Source organism: Littorina saxatilis, linkage group LG1 (genome assembly GCF_037325665.1).
Source record: "Littorina saxatilis isolate snail1 linkage group LG1, US_GU_Lsax_2.0, whole genome shotgun sequence".
Lineage (NCBI taxonomy): Eukaryota > Metazoa > Mollusca > Gastropoda > Littorinimorpha > Littorinidae > Littorina > Littorina saxatilis.
Window position 1 is genome coordinate 67,998,460 of NC_090245.1, and position 27,364 is coordinate 68,025,823.

The 27,364-nt window shown below is 40.1% G+C and overlaps 1 protein-coding gene across 3 annotated transcripts; it reads right to left on the reverse strand.

Annotated features, from left to right (window-relative positions):
* LOC138976887 (E3 ubiquitin-protein ligase arih1-like) lies at positions 1–27,364 on the reverse strand. 3 transcript variants are annotated; one of them, XM_070349786.1, is made up of 15 exons: positions 26,859–27,364; positions 25,194–25,261; positions 22,786–22,861; positions 22,127–22,183; positions 18,066–18,146; positions 16,404–16,552; positions 15,945–16,011; positions 15,509–15,615; positions 14,407–14,521; positions 13,273–13,403; positions 12,784–12,841; positions 12,380–12,460; positions 11,138–11,314; positions 10,685–10,797; positions 1–7,108 (listed from the first exon to the last, which is right to left on the reverse strand). In XM_070349786.1, exons 1-15 carry the CDS (start codon positions 27,069–27,071, stop codon positions 7,018–7,020), a joined length of 1,584 nt encoding a protein of 527 aa, XP_070205887.1. In that variant the 5' UTR covers positions 27,072–27,364; the 3' UTR covers positions 1–7,017. The 3 variants fall into 3 exon arrangements, with proteins under 3 accessions (XP_070205887.1, XP_070205879.1, XP_070205892.1); XM_070349778.1 differs by having other exon boundaries at positions 12,380–12,463; positions 26,859–27,362; XM_070349791.1 differs by lacking the exon at positions 18,066–18,146 and having other exon boundaries at positions 12,380–12,463; positions 26,859–27,358.

Sequence of the window (27,364 nt, forward strand, 5' to 3'; positions counted from 1 at the left end):
TAAAGTTTGACACAGTTTTAATTTGCCATATTATCAAAGTGTGATATCACTGATCAATATCTTTACACAATTAATTCATCTGTTGGAAAATGAACAGGGCTGTAACAAATATACATCCTCCTAACGGAACTGAACGCTTCCTATATTAAAAAAATTTAAAAAAGGGACAAGGGGAGAAGCTTGCCAAAGTTGCATAAAATGCTCAACAAAATGAAACATCATCATCGGAAAAGGCAAATTAAGAGTCATGCACAAACACAATTTTTTTTCTCTCAAATAATAATATAAATTCAGCATTTTCTCATATATACTCAACTTCAAGCAAGGCTGACAAAAAACACCAAAGTAGAAACAGAAGCAAAACATTTTATAAATGTAGAGAACATGGAGATGAAGTTCTTGCTTTCATCAGCAAGAAAGGATTCAACCCAAAGACCTGCATCTTGAAGAATCACAGGTAGGTCAAAGTTGATACACAGTGGAACCCCTTTTTTAAATTCCCTGATTTAACAACCCCCCCCCCCCCCCCCTCTCAAAGACCTTACATTTTTATATTTTCTTTCCATAGACCCAGCATTGAGTCTATGTACCTCCATTTTCAGACCTGATTTTCTCCGATTTTTAGGAAGTCTTAAAAAGGGGTTCCACTGTATAAGCCTTTTAATAATTTCATAGAAACTAAGGGGAAAAGCAGTCGTAAAGCATATCATTTAGATAATCTGTTCACTGAGCATTTTAATCCAATGGCATGAATCACTTGCTTCCAATAGTTGTTTCAAATGAGTTTCATTTTTTTTCTCCTAACGGATCAATGGACAGGAAGACACATAATTATTCCAACGCAAGCATGCATAAGAGTGACAAAAGCATCATCAACCTTTCATGCTTGTGCGATTAAAATCACTCCTATGCATTGTGTTTTCTTTTTGAGAACAGGGGTCACCGGTGTACATGAAAAAGCGCCCAACTGGGTGCGAACCAAAGCGCAGTGCTCTGGTACTGGTTGAAGTAGATGATGTTGGGAAATGACTCAATCAGGTTTGTATGGGTTGTGAAAGAGTGAATACTCTTGCTTTTATTGAGGCAAACTTTCCCACGTGGCATTACAGACCAGTCACTTCAAAGGGGTGTGCCTGAAACAGGTGGATACAGAGCAAGTGTCGACCCATACAAACTTTACAGTTATATTTTCGGAGTGTGCCGATAAAGCTTTGTTTGAAATTTGAACCAATGGACCCAGCACTTGGGTCCTACACCTACACAGTTGGGCACACCACCCCACCCCTGGTCGCAAGGAGCACTCTCTCTCTTTGAGGTAACCGCTAGATAACCTGCCATGATTGACAACTTGTCTATCCCACACACAAAAAACCTTTTCAAACAACCACAAAGCAAACGTGTTAAAAATATTTTATTCGTGATTTACAAGGTGATAATGTTGTTCTGACCGACTTGCACTGAAAAACACAGTCTATCCGCTCACCCAATGCTACAAATAACCACATTTTACGCAATCTGCTAAACCCTTATACACTTCTGCTGTGTTGGAAATTCACTGACAGTTGTATGCAAAAGAACAATAAACCTAAGCAGTCACAAATTAGCAAGGATGAAAGTGGAGAATGTGACAAAATCAGGAAAATCTGCATAGTTGCCGAGTTGTTTTTTGAAGGGTTTAACATATGATATTGATGTCCTATGTGGTGTAAAGACCAGGAAAGCTATCAGGAAATCGATTGCTTATACAGGAATTTCTGATGGCATTTTCATCCCTGAACTAAAAATTCATGTACATGCTTGTAAAGTCGATTCGTAAGATTTTCCACGTTTTTAGTCAGCTTTAAATGTGGTTTTGTGTTGTGGTGAACCTTCACAAACATTGCCAAACTGTTGTAATTCAAAATATATTTGAAAAATAAAATTGCTTAAAAATGTGGAGCCGATGATAAACTGCTGTTTGTGAATCTTCATCAAGGATTTAGAGTAAATATTGTTACATGTACCATCCTTTCTTCGACATTTTATTCTCACTCATTCCTTACAGCATGTGTAAACAAGGACCCTATGCAACATTAACTACCCTTTAAACGTGTTCTGCGCAGATTATGTATGTACAGTAGTCCCTTCCATTTCCGGCCCTTTCGTGGGCGTGAACCTGCCCGGAGCGGCCAGCTTTCCCATGACTAATGAGTTTTCCTTCTATAATTGACTCTTAATGGCCGTTAACCTGTCTGACGTGGTCAACGGTCACTGATTTTTGCCCTAAGGTGCCCCTCTTACTCGACAGGAGCGGCCACTTAACGGCCACTTGTCACTTTCGCGGGCGAGCGCCTGTGGTGTGTGTGTGTGTTGTGTGCACAGACGGCACAGCACGAGCAGACGACATGAATACTTACGCATGCGCAAACTGTAAATACAGACATGCGCATACATGTACATTTACGGCAGTCACTTCCGGATCGATCACAGCTGATGTGAGTTTGAAACACTTGTTTATCTGACACTCAAATACATATATAATAATCCAAACAACACACATAGAAACATACGAAACAATAGCTTAGCCAGGACGATCGAGTTAAACACGCAAATAATTAAGATGTATAAACGAAAGCAAAACTAACAGAGACAATGAATCGGCGGCTCGTGGATGATCGCTTTCTTTTCTTCATGAAAACTTGATCGTGTTTTTGGGGTTTTTTTGGAGGAGGAGGGGGCCTGTAATGAACGGCCACCTGATATTTGCGGTCACCTTTGCAATGACTAATGGGTGACCGGATATGGCAGGTACTACTGTACTGCAAATGTAAGTCACCCATGCAAGTCAAATAAACAAGCTAGAAAAACTAATTAGATATGCGAGTTTTATTATCTGCTTGTTGCAGCCTTGCTATTGTTTTTAAGGCCACTAGAAGCAATCTGATACTTCTCACTTGGAAAACAACAAAATCTCTCTTACAATTACAACAGTGTTGGCAAATATCCAAAGTTCAAACCTAGCAGAAAACAAACTATTATGCACACTGGATGCTTTTTAGGGTCAACACGACCACATTGAATAAAAGAAATCAATTATACACATGTTTCAATTACTCAGGCATGCTATTTAAACACTGAAATGATTAGAAAGGTTTGAGTACTGTGTCGTGTGGTGGGGTAACCATTACACACTCGGACTTACATTCTAAAGCTGTGTCTTAATTAAGAGTTGCAAGTCATCTGTCTATTCCCTTGATTGCCCAAGTACCTCAAACGGACAGTGGACTGACCGGCAAAATGACTAGCAATTCTTGATTATGACACGACTTAACATAAAGCTGCTGCAGAAAAATTGCGGCCTGACTCTCGCGTTTTTTCAACAATAAAAAGCTCCAAATACAAGTTCAGGTAGCCCAGGCAAACGAATGTGTATACTGTTTTCAGCTTTTCAAAAACAAATCACATTTGTCAGTATGGCTTCAGCTTCTCCTCGCAAACACACATTTATAAACACTATTAGCATTAAATAAGCAATGGGAAATCCCTACTTTCAAGCTTGAAAAGCAGAGCTGAAAACATAGCACACACAAAATATTCACTTCCAACTAGTCAACAGTTTTGTGCCAGTCCCTTCAGAAGAAAGTTTTGATCTGGAAAAAAGGTGTTTTTCCAACATACGCAAACGTAAAAAGAAGAAATGAAACGTATGAACGCCCAACAACTATAATACACATAAATAGCAACAACAAAAGTATACCATACATTTCACACATTAGTGACAAGGTAGCCAAAATGTTTTGACATATAACACATACGTCAACAAAACCTGTACAAACGCTTTTAATCCATGAGAAGAAAAAAATCGTAAAATACAGCAAAACAAACCCAGCTTTTAGATCCATTCATGCATAAAATAGATATATACACATGTGCTCTGAAGAGAACCAATCATGTCACACAATCCATCATCACCAAGTCTGAGACAAAAAGTTGTTTATTGTTGTCAAAGCAGAGAAGAAAAACAAGTCGCGTAAGGCGAAAATACAATATTTAGTCAAGTAGCTGTCGAACTCACAGAATGAAACTGAACGCAATGCCATTTTTCAGCAAGACCGTATACTCGTAGCATCGTCAGTCCACCGCTCATGGCAAAGGCAGTGAAATTGACAAGAAGAGCGGGGTAGTAGTTGCGCTAAGAAGGATAGCACGCTTTTCTGTACCTCTCTTTGTTTTAACTTTCTGAGCGTGTTTTTAATCCAAACATATCATATCTATATGTTTTTGGAATCAGGAACCGACAAGGAATAAGATGAAAGTGTTTTTAAATTGATTTCGACAATTTAATTTTGATAATAATTTTTATATATTTAATTTTCAGAGCTTGTTTTTAATCCGAATATAACATATTTATATGTTTTTGGAATCAGCAAATGATGGAGAATAAGATAAACGTAAATTTGGATCGTTTTATAAATTTTTATTTTTTTTTACAATTTTCAGATTTTTAATGACCAAAGTCATGAATTAATTTTTAAGCCACCAAGCTGAAATGCAATACCGAAGTCCGGGCTTCGTCGAAGATTACTTGACCAAAATTTCAACCAATTTGGTTGAAAAATGAGGGCGTGACAGTGCCGCCTCAACTTTCACGAAAAGCCGGATATGACGTCATCAAAGACATTTATCAAAAAAATGAAAAAAACGTTCGGGGATTTCATACCCAGGAACTCTCATGTCAAATTTCATAAAGATCGGTCCAGTAGTTTAGTCGGAATCGCTCTACACACACACACACACACACACAGACAGACACACGCACATACACCACGACCCTCGTTTCGATTCCCCCTCGATGTTAAAATATTTAGTCAAAACTTGACTAAATATAAAAAGGGGGGAAAAGTTACAATCATTTCCACTGCTAGCAGTCGCAATTCAAGAGTGGCACACATGATGGCAGCAGAATAAGGTCGGAATAAAAAGTAGAAATCACATGCCACACACAACTGCATTGGGCTCTACGTGAACATTTGATAAACATAATCATTCACACACGCACTCTCTCTCTCTCTCTGCGTGTTCAGGTCTTAAACCATCAACAGCCACTCGCTAAACATACAGATCACACAGGTTCCTGACACAAAATCACATTTGAACATGTGACATATAAAGTTTCTTCATACTTGATATATCAAGCAATTTCACTGCAGATGACACGGAAAAATAAGAGAAAAATGACAACGGACTGTTACTAAAGTAAGTTCTGTGTACTCTAGGAATACTGCCCTCAAAATATAGTACTTAGACAACATTTCTTTCTTCCTCAAGCAGACTACGCCTTGAAATACAATGTGACCAAATAGAGGCGCTTACCAGACATGCTTCGCAGGATGTATAACCTCAGCCCTATTACTACTATACACCCCCCCCCCCCCCCCCCGGAACTTAAGGAAAAGATACATTCTTCAACTTTTGAGTAGGATTTAATCAAATCAAATTTGGAAAGAAAGTCACGATTTGTGTAACTCAGAGCTGCCAACCCTTGGGAAACCTCAAGTGTAGCAATTTACATTTGTTTGGAAATTTCAGCATAGCAAATGGTGTAATACTGTAGCATTGTCTAAAATGTATTTGCATTCACGTGTACGCTATTTCGTGCAAGATTATATACATTTTTACAAAGTTTATTTAGAAAAAAGAAACATAATGGCCATGGGGTGTCACTTTTCAGTGTAAATTAAATTGTGACCGCTACACCGAGTGAGAATCAGAAATGAGTGCCAGGACTCACAAGAAAGAACAAACAGTTGCATGCTTGAGATTATTTGTTTGAGCATAGCAATTCTATGCTTGGCATAGCAATTTGTCTAAAAACATTGCATGCTACGCTGAAAGCATAACAGTTGGCAGCTCTGGTAACTGTAAACTAACCAATTTCACCATCTGAACTCAAAAGATTTTAAAAAAAATTCCAGACCCCGTATATAATTTCAGGGAGTTAAAACTAGTACCTCACAAATTTAACACATACAAATCATTCACACAACAAAGAACTAACTAAACGGATGTTTATAAATCTGTTCCTTTCAATGACTTTCAATTAGAAAGGGAACATACTACCCTGGATTGTAAAAATAACTTCTACAGTTTCCATAGTTTTTTTTACTGTTGCTTTTGAAATCATACTTAAGTATGCATTGGTGTGAGCATTAAATATACTGTGAAGTGTCAAAGTTATGGAGGAGAAACAATTTTAAACAGCAAAAATACAAATTATTCAAGATGGAGTCCATTCTTATCAGCGTATTTTTATTTCATTAATAACAGGCATTTTTCACATTATTGCAGAAAAACACAAAACTAGACTTGGAGAGTGTTTATCTTTTTACTCTTTTTCACTTATAGGCAGTATGATTTTTATATTTTTATATCTGGTCATTATGTCTAATTTTCAAACCAAGCAGTTTCAGTAACGTGAAAAAAACAAAAAAGTAAATCAATGCAATCCTACAACTGGTATTTCTTATTTTCTTTTTCTGTTCCAGTCCTGTTTCTCTGCCAGAGGAGTAAAATCTGTTATCAGTTCATGGGCTGTAACCTCTGGAAATGAACTTTGCTTTTTTCTGCAAGTTCATCTCAACAAAATCCTGTCCCTGAAGAAACTTTTCACATTTTCTTCAGAAACCAACATTTAAAAATAATTTTTTTTTTAAATTAAAAAAATTGACAACTGACATTCCAACCCTTCACTGACCAAGGAAGGGAGGTCACCCGAAGGCCCAGTAAGGCAGTTGCTTACTGTACACAGTACAGTAATTGTAAAGAAAAAAAAATGTTGGCACAAACACAGAAATGAGGGGAGAAAGGGGTGATTTGACTCTACGGTTACAGGTTGGTCAGGTGAAATAAACAAAAAAAGAGACAGAGGGGAAAAGAAAGAAAAGAAAGGTAAGGAAAGAGGAGGAGAGGGCCAACTTCCAAATTCAGCACTGCACAAAAGAGTGTGCAAGGGTTGGCACGGCACGGCACTTCCTGTCATTAACAATTGGCGTCCTGGTAGTCCCACAGATCCTTCTCGTAGCCCTCGTGAACATGGTCTAGCAGCACCTTGCGACGGCTCTCGCAGTACCTGCAACGTCAGGCAAGAATGATTGTTTTTCCACCTTGGTACATTTGCTTCCATCAGTCACAAGAAACTAACTGTTCATCCGTTTCCCTTCTTTCTGTACCATGCAGAATGTCTTCTACGCAGACCTGCCTACCCCCCAAAGTACAAGGTGTAATGAGCCAAGCCAAAAAGAGTAATCTGGTGGAAGAAGGTGTACCGTATTTGACGGATTACAAGACGCACTGTTTTATAAACCGCACCCCCGACTTTTAAAAAAACAAGAAGAGCAAACGCTCGATCGAGTCACTTTCGCAGTTCTGAATATTATATGAGGCATCAGATGGACAGGAAGAAATTGCTATTCACAACACAATGAGTCACGTTCACATAAAATTTGAGCCCGGTCACTTTTATAGTTTCCGAGAAAAGCCCAACGTTAAGTTGTGTGTTGCCGAACAGAAAAGGCTAGTTATCTCCCTTGTTTTTCTGATAACGTTCGTAAAAGGCTACAGATGTAAATACTTTGATGTAAAGAATAATCCTACAAAGTTTCAATCACATCCGATGAACTTTGTCAAAGATATAAAATGTCTAATTTTTCCTTTGACGCTGACCTGTGACCTTGAAAAAGGTCAAAGGTCAACGAAACCATCGTTAAAGTGTAGAGGTCATTGGAGGTCACGACTAAACAAAATATGAGCCCGATCGCTTTGATAGTTTCCGAGAAAAGTCCAACGTTAAGGTGGTGTCTACGGACTGCCGGCCGGACAGACTAACACTGACCGATTACATAGTCACTTTTTCTCAAGTGACTCAAAAATTGGGAGGAGCCACGTATAGGCCGCGTCACTATATTAGCCGCCGTCAAAAAAAATATAATCAGATTGTGTCAATCAATCAAAACAACCAGGCAAACGAAAGTACGGTATTTGGCCAAATCGGCTCCGAGAATAAACAAGTGAAACAAAGAAGAAAAGTGAAAAAGTTTGTAGAAAAATATCACACACACAATTTGTAACCAACACACACATGTAGTCCCGCCCGGCATAAGCTTTTTTGGGATGATTACGACTTTTGCGCACATTTCGAGCAGACGAAAACACAACATGGCGGCTCTCGCTTCTCCAACTATCGCGAGACACAAAAAAACAAAATCTCGCGCGCGCGCGCGAGATCCTGATACATCCGGTGTTTCTCTGTACGCTATCTTGTCACGACGACTTGTTGACAAACGAAGATTCGCAAAAGAAAGAGAAAAGCGCCGAGTCTTGAGTAGAGAGCTAATAAAGTACAGGTAATCGCTAATGGAGCGAAATGAAAATCCGCGGCGACTTCCATTAGGTGAATGCTATTCAAGTTTAGGTAACGTTTTAGCCGCATCTTTTTATAAGCCGCTATGCGATTTTTTTTGAAAAAAAGTCGCGGCTTGTAGTCCGTCAAATACGGTAATATCAAGATTCCATTCGGCAATCATTTCGCACATTGTCACTTCTGCTCGGACAATTTCTCCCTCCAGTTTTCTTACTGTATCACTCGACTCAGACTTCCTGATAAACAGGTAATTCGAACGTCTTTTGGTTTCCATGAGCTCTCTTCAGTTACTGCATCCTTATAATTTGTCCCGATGTGCTATGCACAAGTCATATTTTTCACCGTGTGCACACGAAAAGTCACTGTGGCAAAGGGAACACAAGACGTGCTTTGGTCCTTTTGATTAAGGTCCAAGGCATGGCCACGATTCCATTTAGCTGCCTTTGTATTTCTTTGAATAGCTTTCTTCTTTTTCACAGCAATCCTTTTACCACCACTGTGACCAGCTTCCTTGTCAGTCTCATGGGGACTCAGATTTTCCATGCGTTGCTGATTCATTGTAATGCAAACGGCGTCGTCTATCTTGTATGTGGCTGAACAAACCGTAAATGACCAGATATTGCCCAAACGATCTCGCGCAGGTGCATACGCAAGCTCTGGGAGAGCAACACTACAGATCGGATTTACATCGAGATTACATGCGAAAATCGTTCTTTTGGTTTCTTAATAATCGTACTTCCATTGTGGAAAGCGTGGTGGCGTAGTTTGGGTGAACAATCATAGTAAATTACGCCCAAATCGTAAGGGTAGGCAGGTCTGTCTACGTCTGGACATCTATGCTAACCCCTAAATCACCTTGAAACAAGAAGGGCAAAGCCCATACGACTCACATGCTTGACCTTGACCTTTACATGACCTTGAACTTCAGGGTCAAGGTCAAATAACTAAACCTAGCAATGACATCATACACTAAGAACTGCTTTACACATTTTTCCTACCAAAATACATGTGACCTTGACCCAAGGTCAAGGTCATCCAAGGTCATGCAACACAAAGCTGTTAATTCAAGACATAGGAAGTACAATGGTGCTTATTGGCTCTTTCTACCATGAGATATGGTCACTTTTAGTGGTTCACTACCTTATTTTGGTCCCATTTCATAAGGGTCAAAGTGACCTTGACCTTGATCATATGTGACCAAATGTGTCTCATGATGAAAGCATAACATGTGCCCCACATAATTTTTAAGTTTGAAACAGTTATCTTCCATAGTTCAGGGTCAAGGTCACTTCAAAATATGTATACAATCCAACTTTGAAGAGCTCCTGTGACCTTGACCTTGAAGCAAGGTAAACCAAACTGGTATCAAAAGATGGGGCTTACTTTGCCCTATATATCATATATAGGTGAGGTATTGAATCTCAAAAACTTCAGAGAAAATGGGAAAAATGGGAAAAATAGCTGTTTTTTAGGCAACATTTATGGCCCCTGCGACCTTGACCTTGAAGCAAGGTCAAGATGCTATGTATGTTTTTTGGGGCCTTGTCATCATACACCATCTTGCCAAATTTGGTACTGATAGACTGAATAGTGTCCAAGAAATATCCAACGTTAAAGTTTTCCGGACGGACGTCCGGACGGACGGACGGACGGACGGACGGACGGACGGACGGACGGCTCGGGTGAGTACATAGACTCACTTTTGCTTCGCATGTGAGTCAAAAAACCGAAAACAAAAACAACAAAACAAGAGAGGTGCACAAAAATCGGAAGATGTTGACAAGTATAATAAAGATATCTGTAAAAGTACCCATCCTTCGAATACTGCTATTTGCCTTCTGGTCCTCTTTCAATTTCTTATCTTTCTGTGTGTGTGTGTGTGCATGTGTGTGCTTGTCCTTTTCTGGTATTTTTCCAGCCTACATCTCACAGTTTATGTAATAACGATGAAGATATCATGCTTAAAAACACAACTTCTTCTTCTTCTGCATTCATGGCTGAAACTCCCACCTACACTCATGTTTTTTTCATCAGTGGGATTTTACGTGTATGATCGTTATTTTTCCATGCCATTTTGGGCAGCCATACTCTTTTTTTTGTGTCTAGTCAGAAAGTCTTTGTTCTTTTTCCCCCAAATATCCAACAAAAGCTAGTTCCAAATGAAAATTATATCTCACACATCCTTTCCATACACAACAACCATATCCACAAACAAACAAAGCCCAAACAGCAGAAGAAAAAGAAATGAGCTGTTTTGATGTTTCAATTTTCAGAAAGTAAACTTACCTGTACTTGTCCTGCACTTTCTGTTTGATATCCTGCAGCATGTCCGATGAGATGTCTCTCTCCAGGTACTCAGATAGTTGCTCTGTTGCGTTCTCAAGGTCCTTCTGGTTATCCTGTTACACACATGCATCATTTATATCAGATGCCTGGTGCTAGATTCAATATTCTAAAGAATGTAAATATATTTTTTTTTAATATTAACAGTGAAGATAGGGTAGCGCTAGCACACACACCTTTATGTAAATTGCTAGTCAAATAGTTGACCAATTCTGGCAGCAAGATAATGAAGATGCAAACTGATGAGAAAGCAGGCAAACATATGGAATGCAATAACTGTTCAAACCTGTGATCCACACATCAACTAACCTGCCTGTAGGCAAATACTGTACAAATACGGCTGTACACCAGCGGGAAGTTTACTGATCAAATCCACCTCAACCCGGCAACACTCACCTCAAAGATGATGGACTGGTTGTTTTTGCGGAGGTAGAAGGCAAAGACGTAGGTGTACATGAGCGTCTGGCGGCACAAGCACAGGATGTCCACGGCCTTTTTCAGGAACTGCACCTCGATCCACGACATGTTGTGCTGCTGCATCTCCTCCATCTTGCCTCGCACCGCTGTGTACAGCTGAAACATCACCCAACGGGAGAGGTCAAGCTACCGTGCTTACTGCCCTTCCTTCCACGTGCACACAGTGGAGTTGACCACCACAGATCTGTCCAGGGTCTTACAAGGAACAAGAGGATCCCTTCACTTGGTAATACAAATCAACATTCTGTATAGTTTACCAAATCTGGAGGAAATTGCTAGTCAAATAGTTGACCAAATCTGGTCAACTATCTGAAGAATTCCTGTAGAGAGTGAGAGTGTTTTGCTGAATTCAAACTGACACTCACAAAATTAGATGTGAAGTCTCAACAGGAAGCAGCTAGGCTGTTGATTACTGCCCTATGGTTAAGTTGATGGACGCTCTTAAAACGGGCACAGACCTAAGGTGCTAACTATGAAAGCTTACACCAAAAGGAATGTACATGTACTTTGTAATACAAAGACCTACAAGAGACCACATAACTACATAAGAGCTTAGCAAGCCTACAGATTTTACAAGGCTTCTCTGAAAATTTGACATAAGCAAGGCACCCAAAAACATGCACCCACAAAATGATCCAGTCAGACATTCCGACTGAAGCAAATAAAAGACACATGGTTCACCCCTTTGTTCCCTGGGAACTATTTGAGCTCTGAAACGACACATGCGATAATATTGATACTGTGTCTATCTAAATTCAGAACAAGGCACTATACATCAGAAGAAGTACATATGGTTCTCTGGTATTATGCAGGACAGTTAACAGAAAAACTGATATCAACAAAAACCTAATTAAATTCAGTTGGTCAATCTGTCACAACTCTAATGAAACTGAATGCACTGCATTTTTTTTCCACCAAGACAGTAGGTTCGCCGATACCCCGCGACTGTAAAAATGCTGACAATGTGTATGAAGGTATCTTTTTATTAGTTCCTTCAAACCATAGCCCAATTCTATTTCTTCTCGTCTTTTCTTCAAGTCAACATTAAAATCACGATTACATTTAAAACAGATGCAAAATTATAATACTCATGAGAACTGCTATGACAGACATACCAAAAGTACTGTTGTCAAACAGCAGCCTTCTCTGTTGCTCACTAACCTTGTGTTCAAACTTGAGACTCTGCATGTGGTTCATGTAGCGGTTACAGTAGAACAGGTAGCGCTGCAACGCTGAGCGCGACTTCTGAAAAAGAACTTGGTAGTTTTATTTTTAACCCAGGCACCATCAACATCTCTAAATTTTTGCTTCACTGTGCTGTACGTGAAATTTAACATTATAGTTATTTATACAACCCATAATTTAGGTAAATTCTTTCATCCATCGAAGATAAAATGTACACACATAATCTGGTAACATTTTAGACCACACCAACAGAAAAGTGACATTGTATCACAGCAGTTACTGCTCCTCAGCATTTTTATCAGCAATTTTGTCTTTCCAAATTGTTTTCTCTATCCTAATCACATTCACAATAGTAACATAACCTTTTTTTATATTCTCACCTCTTGGTTGTCTCTGGCCTTTTTGGCGTCATCCTCATTGTAGCGATTACAGTTGTACCTGAAATAACAGAAAGTTGATTACAAGCAAGCCACTTACAAGATCCTCACAAGAATGAATCATATAATTGGTGCTGTATCTCTCCTCCTCCCTCCCCCCTCCCCCACACACACACGCATAGATTTAAACACACCCAATGTTACCATTTCAAAACTATGGACAAAATTATCATCCTCAGTATCTTGGATTCACTAAAAAGTGAAGCACATGATAGTCTGTAGGCAAACAACCTAGCCACCTTATTCAATATTCGTGGATTGCACAAATCGGAAAAAATAAAATAAATTAAATGTTAAAATAGCGAAGAAAAAAAAACAATAAACAAAAATAAACAAAAAACAACTAGCCACCATGAAGTCACTATAGATCTTCTGAGCGAAAACAACACCAGCCAGGTGAACACAAGTGTACAAAGCAGAAATGGCACGTACCAGGATGAACCATGTGGCTCCCATGGCCCTAGACAGACCCAGCAGAAGTCGGCCTTGCAGTTCTGGTTCTTGCACACCATGTGGTTACATCCGCCATCCTTCTCTATTGTCACGTGACACTTAGGGCACTCCTGATGGACATCAACATACATATCAGCACATGATACTGTAACAGGTACCTTTTAGACTGTTCGATTGTATTTCAATGATTCATGTGGCATTGTGGCTCACCAGCTTTCTTGTTCACAGGATTGATGTTTTAGCATGTATCTTTTAATATAGCCTGTTGATTCGGTGCTTAAGCTTGACTGTGTTTCAGTGTGAGTGAGTGTTTCTTTCTTTATTTGGTGTTTAACGTCGTTTTCAACCACGAAGGTTATATCGCGACGGGGAAAGGGGGGAGAGGGGATAGAGCCACTTGTCAATTGTTTCTTGTTCACAAAAGCACTAATCAAAAATGTGCTCCAGGGGCTTGCAACGTAGTACAATATATGACCTTACTGGGAGAATGTAAGTTTCCAGTACAAAGGACTTAACATTTCTTACATACTGCTTGACTAAAATCTTTACAAAAATTGACTATATTCTATACAAGAAACACTTAACAAGGGTAAAAGGAGAAACAGATTCCGTTAGTCGCCTCTTACGACATGCTGGGGAGCATCGGGTAAATTCTTCCCCCTAACCCGCGGGGGGTGTGAGTGAGTGTAACCCGTTTATTTTTACCGCAACATTAAGACAAATTCCTAGTTTCACTGGCCAATAAAATATTCTGTATTGTGTATTTATTTGCTTCCACTCTACAAATTCGGTTATGTTGAGGGCGACAGTGAAAAGTCATCCCTGCAAATCTAGCCCAAGTCACACTAAGCTAGTTCGTATAACTGCTTCTTTCACATAGTTTTGTGACATCAGCAGGGCTCACTCGAGACACAGTGAAAGAGTGAGAGTAAAGGGAGACAGGTGGCAAAAGGAAAGCACCCGTTTGCTTGCACTTGCAGCAATGACAATTTCAGGGTTCGCTCATCATAGCACAGTGGACGGGACTAGGGTAAGACAGAGGGATACACAGATGACAGAAGAGTGCACAAGTTTGTTTGTATCATGATCAACCAGAATGGGGATATTCCTTACTTTGGTATTAGCAGCAATCCAGTTTGAAGTTTCACTGTCATCATCACACTTCTTGATCCACCTCCGCAACCAGACGCACTTGACAGGGTCATGCCAGTTCTCACCACAGGCGAAACTGAAATATACAGAAGTGACAAATCTAAGTGGATGAACAATTTATTCCTGCGCCAGTATGCTGCCTGTTTAGCGGTCTTCGGCATGCTAAGTGCACCTTTCTTCTTTCTCATAAGAAAATTGTTTAACCCTAATCTGAGACGGTACTTTTACTTGCAAGTCATAGCAAAATAATCCATGAGAGTACATATATACAGTATCTTCGGGACTAAGAGGCACTTTGTTGTAAAATGCGCAATCCCCGCAAGTCAAAGGAAGTACACAGGTTGGAAATACGTTTCCTTCCCAATGTGCAGTGAGATCAAAGAGTCTGCAATCTGAGAGCTGTTTGGCCTTGTGACCTAAGGTCAATGAACTTGTTTCACTATGAGACCCACGCCTTTGATGTCCGAGAGGAAACTTTGTTCAGGTCATAGAAGCAAAAACATGCATACCACTAGAGAGAAAGTGTTATGTTTCTTTGCATAGCAATGTGGGTACATCTGGGCTATTCTTCACCCATAAACAAGGCTATACTTGTAAATAGGGCGCAGGGGTAAAAGATAAAGAAAAACGTTGCGCCTTATAAACCCGAAAGTATGGTACATAAAAAGTACTGAAAAAAGTGACAAATAGACAAAGGAATACAGAATCAGCTTGTGAAAACTGGACAGGTATGTAACGTAACCAGTCTTCACTTGTAGAGAGTTGATACATTGTCAACATTGATACATGTACACTGGATAAGCATCAATGTTGACCAACAACAGAATATAATTCTCCTCCACTTGAACTTGACAAGTAACCATTTTTAAGTCAGATGTTGGCAGAGGAGTGAAGCAAAAGGTTACATGTGCATATGTGTGAATCAAAACTAATATGGCAATGCATGACAAGACAAATACAAAACAACAAGAAGTGTCAAAGCCTGACTCCTCAAAGTCAAAGGAGATCCACACTCTAAAGGGGCATAACAAGCATTGTAAAAGCAACAGAAACAGCAGCTCACCAGAAGTTATGACCACAAACACAGGTGACGGGCTTGGCATCATGGTAGGTCACCTTGACCGCATGCCCGCAGTCCGGCGCCGGACACCAGCGTAACAATCGGTTACACTGAAACGAAAACATCAGATGCTTGAAACACCCAACACAGGTATGTTAAACCACCCAAGATTATTCTAATCCTACCCTCCTGGTGTTGCCAATATGGCAATCAAATTCAAATCAAAATCTGTTCAAAATCAAATACTACTGATATCAAAGTATGTCCCATACTAAAATCCAGACCTTCAAGTTCAATACACCTCCAACCCCAAAGGAGAATCAGCAGAAGAAAACAAAGCACAAGAAGAATAAAGAGATGTAAAGAGTAAGACTAAGAGAGAGACAGAATAAAGAATGGCCATAAAGAATACATCCGTGAATGTTTAAAGTAAACTCACCTCCACAAAACTATTGGTGATCAGTTGCTGATACTTCAACTTCACCTTGGGCTCACGTATGAGTGTCCTGAAAAATGTAAAAAAGATCACTGATTACAATCAAATAAGCTCACTTTCAGGCTCTGAGCAGCCAGTCTACTACTACTCCGTTACCAGATTGCTTAATCCAGAAAATTGTAAACTGCGCATTTGTGATAAAAACACATTTTTCATTTTCAGTCAAACAACACTTACAGCCCTCTATCATTAGCTACTTCATTACCAAACTGACACGGCTTCATGTCATGAATGCTTCCCATTCCTGTAGCAAATAACAGGTATTTACCTGATGAGGTAACAGTATGAGGAATAAATTAATGCATGCGCTTGTGTGCATGCCTAGACGAGAAGAGGGTCTCCAACTTTTCCAAAGATCTGCCTGCTTTCCCAGTGTCCATGACAGCTCATATTTGCACTTACATGACGGAAGTATCATCCACCAGGATATCACAACCAAAAGCAGCACAGGAAATGGTTTGCCCCATGCCCTCGTCGATGATTTTGGACGTCAGGTAGTCTCCCCAGCACTTGGAACAGAACTTGTGGCCGCACTCCAAGCCTGTCAATTCCTGGATAGGCGCAGACAGCCAAGAGAAATAGCAAGTCAGCATAGTTCATTCATGGCAACTGGTGCTAAGGCTCTGCATAAGACTAAGAAAGATAGGATGAAAGGAGGCAAGAAGCCTGTGTGTTTGTGTGTGTGTGAGTGTGCATGTGCATAAATGTCTTATGGAGGTGCGGATGCGTCTGTTGTATGGTGTGAGACATGCATACACGAACAGATGGACACCGACACTGAGAGGTACATGGACCTACAACTCCGTGGCTGGACAGGCAAACATGATGGAATGAAGGTAGACGCCCACTCGGACACAAACAGCAGCACACACAATTCAAAAGAAACAAGTGCATTGTTAAACCTTTTGCTGCCTCCTGGGTAACTTGCTTTAACACTCTTGCATTCGTAACGCCCCCGACTGCCCAGCCTAAAATATGCCTCTACTGTTCACAACGCCCCACATGTGCTAGTAACTTTCCTTACCAGACCTGACCTTGCCCTTGTTAACCCACCAAAACATAGCTTGGTCAGAGGAAGAAAATGGGTTTCCCAGGCACGATGGTCATATTATGAGATGGAGAAAAATGTCTGTGTGGTTGTGAGAGATCTAAAAATAACGCTGTTCTAATTCATTCACAACTTGTTCAATGCGACCTTGATTGCATGCGAAACGCCTTTTTATTTATTTTTTATTAAACTGGTGTAGAACTGGAAGAAAAACTTGGTGAAATAGATATTTATGAAACGGAAAAAGATGCATGGTTAGATGGTTGAGCCTGGAGGTGTTGCAGAGAATAACAATGGAGATATTGCGAAGACAGTGAAGACTATCACAAGGTACCGTTAGCTGCTTGAAGCAAACGTGGCGTCATGCAACACATGCATTCAGTGCAACAGACAACATGCTTTGCCCGATATCTTGTTTTTTGACAAACTTTGTGTTGGAAGCATCAACCAGAAACTAGCAAACAAGATGAGCTGGTAAAAACTGAGGGCAGCAGACCTGGGAACCCGTTTTGCACTTGGACTATTCTCAAGCAAAATTGGTGTATTTTCAGAAAAATTAGCGTACTCAACATCCATGATTCAAACATGTTTCACACGCTTCCGTCTCACCGTTAATTAAGTTTACCAATACATTTAAAACAAATGCTTCTTTCAACGTTTACTGACAAAAATTGTAATCATGTGTCAAATACTGGATTGGCTTCAGGATGCACATAACGCGCTTGTGAAGGAAAGTGATCTAGGAATTTGTTCTCGTCGTAGTTTTTTCCACTGACTGTACATACTGTTCGTATTCTAGACAATCATGCGTACAAAATACCGCGAAATCGTATGGGTTCCCAGGTCATGCGCAGGTATAAAATCTGTCACCAATGTGACAGTGCTTGGCGGGGGACACCTACGGACAACAAAGCTTTAGACAGCCTGAGAATGTTCGTTTTGCAAGGGGCCTCTATCGATTGCATCAGTGTTTCAGTAACGATCATGCTCAGAACGATACAGAAGTAGCAACTTACGAACGTTGGTGACACCATGGGTGACAATGCTTGCGACCTTGTTGGTGACAATGATTGTGACATTTGCGCTTGTTCTTGAGCCTGTTGAGCGAGTAAGTGTGCACCGTGTGCATTTACGCGTAAACATTGGTGAACATCAGAACAGCAAAGGCCTATAGAGGGCGATCAGTTTTCCTTGTTTTTCTATGGAAATGTCCTGGCTTTGTGACAATATTATTTTAATTGTAACATTTGTGACATTATTGTGACATTAACACTCTCTGGATTACTTGGAAACACGACAGGTAGGACACTGCTTTTCTACAACTAACAGAGGCATGTTTTGGACACTATACCATATTTATGTGCTAATCACTGGACTGTAATCTCAAAAATACCTTTTTTGTTAACATATTTGGTGACAACAACATCCACAGTAGACATTGGACACACAACATCACATGCAAACCAAAGTTCATCCAAACATGCACGTACATGCAAAGTTTGACGTCTTATTTCAAATAAGTGATCGAGATCTATACAATATGTGCCCACCACCAACCACAGAATGAGTCTTTTGTCACAAATGCATGATTTTTTTATTTCTACATTTTCTAACATATTTTTTGATGCTCTACCCAATGGTGAAACCCGTTTTACAAAAGATTTAAAACCTTTCAAGTTATAAGCCTGTGAAAAAGGTAACCCTCAAAACGACAGTTTTGAGAAAAACAGCCTCAAACAATTTTGCCTTTTCCCAGACCTTTTCCTTAGCAACCATATTTATATTGTCATTGGTCAGATATTTTTGGTCTAACCAATAGAAACTACGCAGTTTGAAACTCGGAACAAAGACCTTTCCATTCTTGTGTGTATCAACGAGACCATTTGAAGTTTTACAGGGGCGATTGTTGAGTGAAAGTGGCATGTTTTCAGGGCGCTATAACCGCACAAAAAACACATGGGTAGAGTGCTGCTTCTTCTTCTTCGTTCGTGGGCTGAAACTCCCATGTACACTCGTGGTTTTTTTGCACGAGTGGAATTTTACATGAATGACCGTTTTTTACCCCGCCATTTAGGCAGCCATACGCCGTTTTCGGAGGAAGCATGCTGGGTATTTTCGTGTTTCTATAACCCACCGAACTCTGACAGGGATTACAGGATCTTTTTCGTGCGCACTTGGTCTTGTGCTTGCGTGTACACACGGGGGTGTTCGGACACCGAGGAGAGTCTGCACACAAAGTTGACTCTAAGAAATAAATCTATCGCCGAACGTGGGGACAACTCACGCTGACAGCGGCCAACTGGATACAAATCCAGCGCGCTACCGACTGAGCTACATCCCCGCCCGGTAGAGTGTGCTTCAAAAGTGCTTTATGCAACTTTTAAGGCATTTTCAGCTTAACAGGTGATAGATGTGGGTAGAAAAGAGACTGAAAAATAACTTTGTAGCAAAATCTCAAAATTGACATTTGACACCCCCAGGATGTATGACAGTATGTTACTGTTAGGGCTAGCCCAGAACTGCGCATGGTGAGAAGCGACTCATTGCGTGGTGGAGGGTCACATATTGATATACATGTTTACAGAACATGCCGCAATTTTACTTGAAAATGCGAAAAGAATGAGAAAACTAAGGGGCTTATGCTGTCTAACAATATGAATGCAAGAGGGTTAAAAATGCAAGAGGGTTAACCGGCAACAAACCATTCAATAAACAACAACAGAAGAAAAACAACAAACAATGTGTGTGTATGTATGTGGTGTATTCAATCATACATCAAGGGCACACAGAAAGTTTTTAATTCAGATAAACACAGGTAACGCTTTGAATACAAATATTTCCTGGCAGCAAACAGGCTAATGTAAACAAATAACATTAATGAAAACAAGAAAACCAAATGCTTATAGTTATACAACACCCCTTTGTCATGTCCCATTACAGTGCCCCCCCCCCCCCCCCCCAATATAACACTCCCTCCCTTTCAAGGCACAGTTGTCTGAAACTTTTTGTACTTAACCTCTGTAAATTTACCTATTTTTAAGATTCCTCCTTTTTCAGACCTAATTTTCTCTCTGGATCTGGATCTGGTATGGGTACGTTGCAGGAGCCAGTATTGGCTATCCTCGCAACGGAAACTGGGAGAGCACCTATTTGAGAGTCACCTCTTTATCTTGGGCATAGTGATGGTAAGATTATGCCTCACATTTCTTGCTCTTCAGTTTTTTAAAACTTCATGTCCTGTTCACGTCTGTTGTTGTTTGGACAACTTCGGCCAGCTCGATGATTTCAGTTGGAGGATTAAACAAGTCGCGTAAGGCGAAATTACTACATTTAGTCAAGCTGTGGAACTCACAGAATGAAACTGAACGTAGTCCGCCGCTAGTGCAAAAGGCAGCGAAAGTGACGAGCCTGTTTGGCGCGGTAGCGATTGAGCTGTGCTTTACTGTACCTCTCTTCGTTTTAACTTTCTGAGCGTGTTTTTAATCCAAACATATCATATCTATATGTTTTTGGAATCAGGAACCGACAAGGAATAAGATGAAATAGTTTTTAAAACGATTTCGAAAATTTAATTTTGATCATAATTTTTATATTTTTAATTTTCAGAGCTTGTTTTTAATCCAAATATAACATATGTATATGTTTTTGGAATCAGAAAATGACGAAGAATAAGATGAAATTGGTTTTGGATCGTTTAATAAAAAAATAATTATAATTAGAAGTTTCCGATTTTTAATGACCAAACTCACTCATTAGTTTTTAAGCCACCAAGCTGAAATGCAATACCAAACCCCGGCCTTCGTCGAAGATTGCTTTGCCAAAATTTCAATCAATTTAATGGAAAAATGAGGGTGTGACAGTGCCGCCTCAACTTTTACAAAAAGCCGGATATGACGTCATCAAAGGTATTTATCGAAAAAATGAAAAAAACGTCCGGGGATATCATACCCAGGAACTCTCATGTCAAATTTCATAAAGATTGGCCCAGTAGTTTAGTCTGAATCGCTCTACACACACACACAGACACGACCCTCGTCTCGATTCCCCCCTCTATGTTAAAACATTTAGTCAAAACTTGACTAAATGTAAAAAGTGGGCTGCAGACCTCGTTGGTAATCCACCTGGCGCTGATGGCGCGGCGCAGATTTTTCAGGTCTTGAAAGGAGGGTTCCACTGTGTCTGATTAAAAAATATTTGCTGTTCTAGTACTTCTACCCTCATAAAATTATGTGCAAGAGAAAGTTGATTTTTCCTACTATAACTGCCCCAAACTTGATCCTCTGCAACCTGACATATCAATTCATTTAAACTCGACTCAAGATTTTACTGTCCTTATAAAAACAAGGACAATTGCCTTGCAATGTCAGGTGTTTTAAAACATAAAATACATCTAATGAACTTACAGTTCACAATTGCACTAAAATCATCCAAGACTTTTTGAGAAATCACTCGCTGAAACAGACGCAGCACGTCTGCCCGCTCACACACACACACACACACAAGTTATTCAATCCTAAGAATATCTCAGAAACAAACTTGCCCCTACCCCACCTCCCAGCATCACTAACCTCATACTGGATACCCACCAAATTTTGAGAGAAAAAAAGAAAATAACACAAAATAAACAATAACACTTTTTTGACCCAGTTGCATCCAAATTGACAGGATTGAATGATCTTCTCCAGCAAACATTTTCATGTTGTAACCTTTTAAATTTGTCTAAAACAAGACAAATTTGTGTCATATGATCATCAATACCTACAATTGTGTGAAATTTGGAATTGGAGGCTCTAGCTTCAAAAACAGAGAAATCCTCAATGTTTAAGTTTTTAGGAACCAAACAGGACCCCGCTGTGACTCCAAACTGGGGTCATGTCGGGAGATCATCAAACCCTAGAAGTGTGCAAAGTTGCAAAGCTCTAGCTTCATAAACATCCGAGATAATCCCAACGTTAAGTTTGTTTGTATACGGACGGCCTAACACTGCTCATTCCTAAGATTCTCCTGATTACTCAGGGGAGTCAAAAATGTCAAAGACAACAAGCAAACAAGAGAAGAAAAGGCAGAATTTGCTTACAGTGTTCGGAACAGGGTAGCAACATATTTCACAGTCCTGGGCGTCTGATCTTGGACGCTGCACAATATACACACATTTTTATAGAGTCATCAATGGTAATCTTTGTTCTGTCGTAAAGCAAACTATACAATGACTTCAGGAAAATAAACTTCAACCAGTGACTGGTCTTTATTTACCCGCTTGACAGCAACTTAAGAAGGAATAAATCAATAATGCATAATAAAAATCAACTGGCTGTAGACATGTCAAAATCACATACAAAGAAAAAGGATACTTAAGGATAACCTCGTCCATGAAAATTTGGGTTGCTTTCTCCCCTGGGAAAGCGACCTGCCATACACTACAGTCTACAGTACGGCTCTACCCAATTTATTTTTCTTCTTTGTTTCTGCATACGTGCGTTCATGTTTCCAAGCCTTGAGACTCTCGCTGTGAACTTTGGACCTTTATCATGCACATGCGTGTACACGGGGGTGTTTGGACACCGAGGAGAGTCTGCACAAAGTTGACTCTGGAAAATAAATTCCTCACCGAACGTGGGGGTCGAACCTATGGACTAGTTTTAAAGCCAGCGCTGCTGTCAACGGAGCTATATCTCCGCCCCGTTACACCTTACCTACCGGGTATGTACAATGATTCATTAAAAAATAAAAGCTCACCCTTTTCATTTCTCTGCGATGGGGACTAACGACATGAGCCTCTAAAAATAAACGATCCTGATCTCCATCATAATACCTGCAATAATGAAAATATAAAATGAATTAATTTGAAGGCACACAAAACCCTCACCTCTTTATCTCAGAGTGAATCTCTATTAGTATTACCCAAACTTGTCCACCAAAACCCTCTTCAGTCTTCTACACTTACTTTTACTTTCACTGTATCAGCTGCCAAATGTGTACACATTTATTATACAGTATTGGTCTATCACTTTAACAAATTTATACAAATATAAGCATGCATGTGTTATCTGTGTGCATGTTACAAAACAAGCATCAAAATAACTGATAGTGATACCCAAAAAGATATAAAATATAAATACTGAACAGAGTATTACATGCCTCTGCAACTGAGGTCTGTAATCTATTGATATCCCGGAAGTCATTTAAAAATAACAACATCTCAGCACACTGAAATTAATATCATTCCACACAGCCGCTCATGACTGATTGTACTTGTAGCAGAGAACTGGCATCACTCACAATTCAAAAGAAAATGAACTTGAACTGGGTGTGTCACTTCATCACTAGGAATTGCAATTCACAACAGCTGAAGCAGCCTGAGTATGTGACAACTAAAATTACTACAACTATTTTCACTGTGACATAGTACTGGTAGTAAAACTTGAAAGCGGAGTTTTTGATTCTGGTCGTAGTAGCAGCTAAACACTGAAACATTCAATTTGAATCTAGCTAAGCATGCCTAAATTGTTTGCTTGTTTGTTTGTTTGTTTGTTTGTTTGCTTAACCCCTTCACTGCCCACCCCGTATGTAATACGTGGTCATTTTCTGTTTATCGTACGCCCATAACCGTATCTCATCCGTGGGATTTGTGTCAACAACATTTCAGGACATTTCTGAAAACTAAATGGGAGGTAACCACTGTCCAAGTACTTGTAGGGGTTCTAAACACAGTTCTTTCCCATAGACCGTTCGGATATAAGTTACTCCCACTGTGGCAGTGAAGGGGTTAACGCCCAGCCGACCACGAAGGGCCATATCAGGGCGGTGCTGCTTTGACATATAACGTGCGCCACACACAAGACAGAAGTCGCAGCACAGGCTTCATGTCTCACCCAGTCACATTATTCTGACACCGGACAAACCAGTCCTAGCACTAACCCCATAATGCCAGACGCCAGGCGGAGCAGCCACAAGATTGCCAATTTTAAAGTCTCAGGTATGACCCGGCCGGGGTTCGAACCCACGACCTCCCGATCACGGGGCGGACGCCTTACCACTACATGCCTGAATTCTCAATCCTAAAATTCATTACTGACTCAGTGACTGCATGTTAATTAAAATCCGTAAGAAGCCAGCAGTCTCAAGTTATTGACAATGCAAATGAATTCAGACTATTAAAAAAAAAAAAAGCGGCTTGCAACTGGGACAATGTTCTCACATCAGCACTAGGCATTTTAATGCTTCCGTCGCGATATATAACCTTGAACGGTTGAAAACGACGTTAAACACCAAATAAAGAACGAAAGATTTTAATGCTTATGTTACAGTTATACAGCCATAATCTTCTTCTTCTTCTGCGTTCGTGGGCTGAAACTCCCTCGTACACTCGTGTTTTTGCACGAGTGGAATTTTACGTGTATGACCGTTTTTACCCCGCCATTTAGGCAGCCATACGCCGCTTTCGGAGGAAGCATGCTGGGTATTTTCGTGTTTCTATAACCCGCCGAACTCTGACATGGATTACAGGATCTTTTCCGTGCGCACTTGGTCTTGTGCTTGCGTGTACACACGAAGGGGGTTAAGTCACTAGCAGGTCTGCACATAAGTTGACCTGGGAGAACGGAAAAATCTCCACTCTTAACCCACCAGGCGGCAGCGACCGGGATTCGAACTCACGACCTCCCGATTAGGAGGCCGACGTCTTACCACCGCGCCACCGCGCCCGTCGATACAGCCATAATAATATCCTCTGTCTTTACTCTTACTCTTAGTTATAATCAAAAACATTCATGCTCTCCGGTTTTGTAAGTCTCTTATGTATCAAATGCCATGCACTCACATATATATTTATACATGTATCATTCAATAAATCATTAAATGACCTTCGTTCGACAATCTATTTTGTTACTGAATGATTTTTCTTTATGTGCCTTTAAATTAAAATACCCCCAGTCCATAACTGTACCTACTGTATAGCTCCTGCAACATACTGCAGCCAAACATGGTCAGTTTATCATCATACAGTATAAGACATTATCCCGAGCCTATCCAAACACTGCCCCAGGAAATAAGTAAATTTAAACAAAATGATAATATCTATGAATATGAAGCCCTGTGTAATGATGCCAGAAACTTCACTGATGTCAAAAGGAAGCACACTTTACCTTTCCATCAGTTTCTCTTTGTCCCATCTGAAGTGGTTGAGTAATATTCTAGTGATGGTGGTTGGAATCTGAAAATAAGAGGACACAAAAACAGAGTAAAAAACAGAACTGCTGCATGAATCTAACGTAACAAGCATCATTTATTAAACTAATTCTTGCCAACGTAACACAACAGAGTCTGCACATCATGCAATACTGTGAACACTGCGTGGGAAACTTAAATCATGGTGACCTGTTCAGTGGTTTATTCTACAGCAGTTTGGATGGCTTTATCAATTATATAACTTAAGGACTAGTCTATTAATTATCTCTGACGGCCTATTGCAGAGATTTGTGGGGGCTGAAACTTTGGAAGCAGCCACAATATATGACCAAATCAGCCTGCAGGGTAAAATAAACGCACAAGGCGCCAACTTCATTTTAGCTCAGCCAACAGATATGCGCTTCTGCCGTCGATAAATATAAGTATAAGGACTGAAACTTGGAGTAACTTAGATTAGAGTTGGACGTACCACAGTTGGTTAAATATATATTTCATCCATCTGATGTGTCTATTACAGTTAACCAGTTGATGCCATTCATTTGTTATACTTCACGAGCTAATGTTCCAACCAAAAGAAAATGTTCCGAAATAACTCTGTCAAGATTTCCAAGTGTTGTGGAAGAGTTGCGCCCTGCAAACAATAATAGTTAACATGTGGTTGACGAGTTACAATCATGATTGCAGTAAATAACTGACTCTGAGTCTGATGTGTATGTTTTGCAGTGTCCGCTCTATATGTTGCCCTTTTCTTTCGAAAACCAGCACATGGAAGCCACGATTCACTGGAGATGGCCTGCAGTGATTGCTAAGCACGCTTGTTTTTCGCAAACCCCCACGACCTCAAGCGAAACTCACGTGACCTCAGGTAAAACACGCTGTCGGCTATCACTCGGGGCAAGCGATCATTGACGCAACAAATCTTAAATTCCAATGTGTATATTTTAGACAGAAATGGGGTCATATCAAGTGGACACTGCATAGCATACACATCAGAGTTAAATTCACTGCAGTCATATGGTTTTAACTGGTCGACCATGTGTTCTTGTTTGTCACCCTAAAGTTGGGAGCAACTCGTCCAGAAGGCTTGAAAATCCTGACAGTTATTTCCGGAAAAAGTATATTCTCACTCAGGAAACACAGATGTGCATCAATGTAATTTATGATCAGTGCTGTGGTGTTAATAGTGTTGTGATTCATTTATAACTCTTCTCCCTTCAAAACATTTAATTGTTGCGAAAAATTCAATCATCATAGAATGTACTACTTGTGAAAGTAAGTTTTATTTCAGAAGTTTTCTCTTTGTGCACCATCCTATGCTTTTAAGTTTTAACTGCTTATCTGTGCAACTGCATGAAGGCCCACGTTGCCATGAACACGGCTGCAAATTAGCAACTTGTAAATGAGCCCCAGATTTTACTATAATAAAGCACAAAACAAAGACATAAGAAATCTTCTGGTGTTTCTGGAACCTTATTATATCTCCATATCTCACATAAATACGACTGAATGTAAACAGTAAAAGGTCAAGAGCCACACTTCCATAATGAGAAGTAAATGCGAAATGTCTTTCGGACAATGAACAGAAACCGAAAGACCCAAACCAGGCATACAGTCGTACGTACCTGAACAACTGCGTTGACTTCTTTTATGGAATCGACCATGTACTGCACAATCTGGTCTGCTGACAGCACTTCATATTGAAAATCCTCATCATCGCGACGATCGTGTGCTGACGAGGATTCAGCAGGTTCCATTTCCATTGCAAGTTCATCTTCTTCGTCAGATATTCCCTCAGAATCAGCCCCATCAAACACCATTTCCCCATCACTATCCATTTTGATGACAAAATTGACGAGGACAGTCCCGCATGAAACCTTTCCGAGCCTGTAACCTCTTAGCTCTGATTTTATTCCAGCTTTCTTTACCTTTGGCCAAAAATCCAACCATCAACACAGGCTCGAAGTCGATGGTTTACGTTAGTGACGTCATCTTCGGGGACCTGTACAAAATGTCCAAAGTCGACGGAAATGTCCAACCGTACGATTTATATCTACTTGAATACGGTAAATGAACTGAAGAAAAATTAGTGAACCGATAAACTATGCATATAGGGCCTGAATCATTGTTT